Raw genomic sequence first — 4,114 nt, forward strand, 5'->3', positions numbered from 1 at the left:
ATTTTTACTTGAGATGAAAAAAATGACCATTTTGCCCTTACCTTGGAAATCATCATTATTTCTATTTTCTTGGTCATTTTATCCTTATTTTCATCATTCATTTATGCCTTAGGCCTACTTAGGCCTTAATATTGTTTGAAAGCATACTTCTAGGGGCTCACTAAGGAAATGACGAAATTACCCTTACTCCATGATATCACGTCTACTTCTAGCTACGAGTCTATAAAGATCAAGGTCTCATAAATCGATTCTTTAATATTGCAAAAGTGTTAGCTTTGAACTTAGTTGTAGAAGAACTGACACCTCAAAATAGAAGAATGGATTCTCCAGAGACAAAAAGCTACAAACTTTGCAAAGAACTGACAACTCAACAGCAAAGAATCGATTCTACAAATGTGATAGAATTCTGTAAGCTAGTTGGAATGTACAAGAAATTATTATTTCATTCCAACGGGTAGAAAATTACAGAGGCTATAAATATCCATCCTGAGGAGGTTAAAGCAAGAAGAGAGGAGGAATTTGAAACAGTTTGAATCATCTTTGAAGAAGAAAAAAGTGGAACAATAAGAGAAATAGCTGTGAGCAAAAAGTTACCACCTTGGAGCGAGCAAAAAGTTACCACCTTGGAGCAAGCAAAAAGCCAAAAGATCACATCTTTATTCTTCAGTTGATCCATCTTGAGCTTAACCCTTCTTTGATCATCCATATCCTTGTGAAAGCTTTCATCGTTTTTATCCTAAAGTTCTTTATTAACCTTTTAAAAGATTTTGAGTTTGTGATTCACTAAAATCCACCGTTGTATTAGTTATACCTCCAAGCAAAAGGTAAAAGGGTTTTGCCTGATCCTTTAAAAGGCTTCATCTTGTGTAAAAGTTGTGCTTTAACCTAAAAAAGGAACTATCTTGGTAGAAGTTACGCCTAATCCTACAAAAACCACGTTGTATGAGACATTATCTATTCATGATTGTATGAGACAATAAGCAAAGGAAAGATGAGCTCTGATTTTGATCCCTAATTAAGTTGTTCCAAAGTGAAATAGTTAAGGCTAGGTTCATCATAAATGAGGTTGGAAGTTTTGATTGTTTCTTAATGTTGTACTTAAATCTCCGAACAAAGTTCTTTGATAATAACAAAACTTGTGGCCTTGATGCTTCTATAACTATTCTTGGTTCCAACATAAAAATCGAGTACTGACTTCCAAACTTTCCCTCAAGTGACTTAATGTCGAGCCTAGTTGATGTTTGGACTCATAAAAGTTAAGGGTAAAATTGTGTCGTTTACAGCATCTTGTTAATAATTGATACACAACCCAAGGTTACTAGCCCACTTGTATCTTCTTATATAAATGCATGACAACATAGGATATTATATTCTATTAATAATTGCATGAGATATTAAGTAAAGGTGAGGTGTGCTCTTTGATTTTGAAACCCTAATCGAGTTGATCAATAGTGGAATTAGATGTTGGATTATCCCACTACCAAAAAACAACCTTTTTCCAACAAAAATTTTCGTTGGAAAAAGCTTGAATTCTATTGGAAAAGCCTTTTCCAACAAATTTTCAATGAAAAAATCCATTGAAAATTTCATCAATAAAAACTTTATCAGTAATACTTTTCGTTGGAAATCCATTGAAAATTTCCAATGAAAAATTCCGTTGGAAAAAATCTGATTTTTGTAAGTTGTCATTAGATTTCCGTTGAAAATAATTTTCCGTTGGAATTTTTTTCCTAACGGAAATTGCCATTGGAAATAATTTCGTAGAAAATGAATTTCATATTCAACTAGGCAAAGCTCGATCATGAAAAATGACAGAAGCTCAAGCTGGTTCAAGATCACAATTAACATCATCTCATATTCATTTAACAATATTGCTGGATAATAAATACAAGATGGCAATGTTTTGTTGTCAAAAAGCTTCTTGTTAGATTGAGCGGCTTTGAGAATTCTCCTCATAAACACATACGGTGTAGGAAAAGATAGATTGAATTGTAAGGTATTGATCATCAATTTTTCCTGCAAATCAAAAGGCAATACATGTCATTCCTATTTCTGATTGAGTAATATTAAAAAAATAGGGGTGAAATCATGAAAACTAAATGTTGAATTACAAACCATATCAAGTACTTCTTTCCTGCTGTAGGCCTTGTCAGAAATCAGAATCAGATCCTCTACAACAGGAACAGAAACTTCTTCATATTTGCAAGCAAGAAGCATGGCTGTTACTCCAACCAGCTGAAGTTCCTTTCTCACTACTTGTTGAACTGCTAAAAATCTATCGATTAGATTTACTGTCAGATATAAGGTCTCCTCCATCAGTTCAAACTTGTAGTGAACCTATCAATCCATAATGCTCATTAACGATGGATTTTCAATTCCCAAGATTCTACCTAATTCACTTCCTAACCAAGATGCAAGTCAATTAATGCAACAGTTTGCATACCTCTATCAGCCAGTCAATAAGGATACCTCTCATCATCCTCTCGTTAATGTCCCATTGCAGTGCCATATAATTTGGAGGAACACAACCAGTACACTGCAAAAATTACACAAGCAGGTTCAGAAAATCAACCCTCCAAAAAAATTGATGAATAAATCTTTGCAATTGAGCATCAAATTAACTAGAACTAAAAATATTGACTAGCAAAAAGAAGGCTTCATCTCTCCCTCTTTTTGTTCGAATAAAACAATGAAAATAGAAAGCTAGTCACCTCTGCTTTCCTGTAGAATTTGTATAAATCATCAAAAAAAGGCATAAATTAGGAATGTAACACACCTTAAATTCTTCATAGTCTAGAACGCCATTTCCATCAATGTCTGCTTGGACCCAGAGATCTTTTGTTTCCTGGAAACTTAGTCTGTGAGAAAAACCAGTTAAATTTACCTGTTTAAGGTTCAAATAATGGTGAGAATTTAACCACTTTCATTATATAACGATATCAAAGAAGCAAATGAGATGTACCTGTCTAAGTGCTTTACAAAAAGCTGAATAAGTTATATAGTTGCCATTGTTGTCAGCGCTCAAAAAGGAAAAGGCATCATTTTCAGCCAATGAAGCCTTTTGAAATTGATACTGAAACCAAGAAAAAGGAAAGTAAATTTTAGATGTGTAATTATGATAGGTGGTTATCAGCATTTGCAAAAGAAAAGGTAAACCACATGTTCCTCATCATGCACCTAATCATAAGATACACAAGCGTGAGATAAGAATCAGAGAGATGAGTACTGAATTGAGATTCCAGAACCAGTCACTTGACAAGTCCATTAACAAGTGAAGCATTGATCACAAATTTGACAAGAGTTTATCAGATTGAGACAAGCATATGTAAATGTCTAATTGCACGTTCTGTAGAGAGGGAAAGTATAAATTTGGATACTAACTTTCTAAAACCAAAAGAAGCTACAATATGAGCTAGAATGATGGAAAATTTGGAACAATAAATTAACAGCTTAGTATGAATAATGCTTAACTAACCTTTATTATGCCAAAAGCTGCTTCAGCCCAACTTATCTTCAATGGTTTTCGTGACTTATTAGGATTATGAAGCCATATGAAATCGACACCACAGATGTTTCCCCTATGATTTCGATGGCTAACCCACTGTAGGATAGAAGAGTGTAGAGTCACCGTATTTAATCAGTAAGCATTGCAGACTCCAACAATATGGTGGTATATGATACAACAATGTTAAAATATGAAATTATACATACTAACCTTGTGAGCATCTGTATTGCTGTCTGTATATTCATGAGCAATATCATAAGATGATACAAATCCCTGGGACCTAAGGAATTTGTAAACATGCCCACGCTTGCTTCCATTCCAGTCACTGCAAAATCAATAACAACAACAAAATAAAACAAATGAGACCAAAGAAAATAAAACAAAATCGAATGCCCTCCGCTGAGGAGATCATCAAACAAATATCAATGTCCAAAAAAGGCTCTTCATCCACGTCTTCCATCTCAACCTCCTGCTGCAAAATGACACCCCTCACTATCCTGCAAAAGGACACCCCTCACTATTGCCCTGCAATACGCTGGTTGACTCCTATATGATACACCCACCTTAAATATTCAAAATTCCCCTTCTCGTCCCCACCATAGCTGATGC

The 4,114-nt window shown here is 34.5% G+C and overlaps 1 protein-coding gene across 1 annotated transcript; it reads right to left on the reverse strand.

Annotated features, from left to right (window-relative positions):
- Positions 1–1,744: 1,744 nt before the first annotated feature.
- Positions 1,745–3,835, reverse strand: LOC18601466 (G2/mitotic-specific cyclin-4; the record flags this gene model as incomplete). The annotated part of the gene is made up of 7 exons (XM_018129852.1): positions 1,745–2,016; positions 2,116–2,337; positions 2,444–2,536; positions 2,777–2,884; positions 2,963–3,073; positions 3,476–3,601; positions 3,716–3,835. Coding segments are annotated over 7 exons (1,052 nt in total), but the record flags the coding sequence as incomplete, so codon positions are not given.
- Positions 3,836–4,114: the final 279 nt, after the last annotated feature.

Source organism: Theobroma cacao, unplaced genomic scaffold (genome assembly GCF_000208745.1).
Source record: "Theobroma cacao cultivar B97-61/B2 unplaced genomic scaffold, Criollo_cocoa_genome_V2, whole genome shotgun sequence".
NCBI lineage: Eukaryota > Viridiplantae > Streptophyta > Magnoliopsida > Malvales > Malvaceae > Theobroma > Theobroma cacao.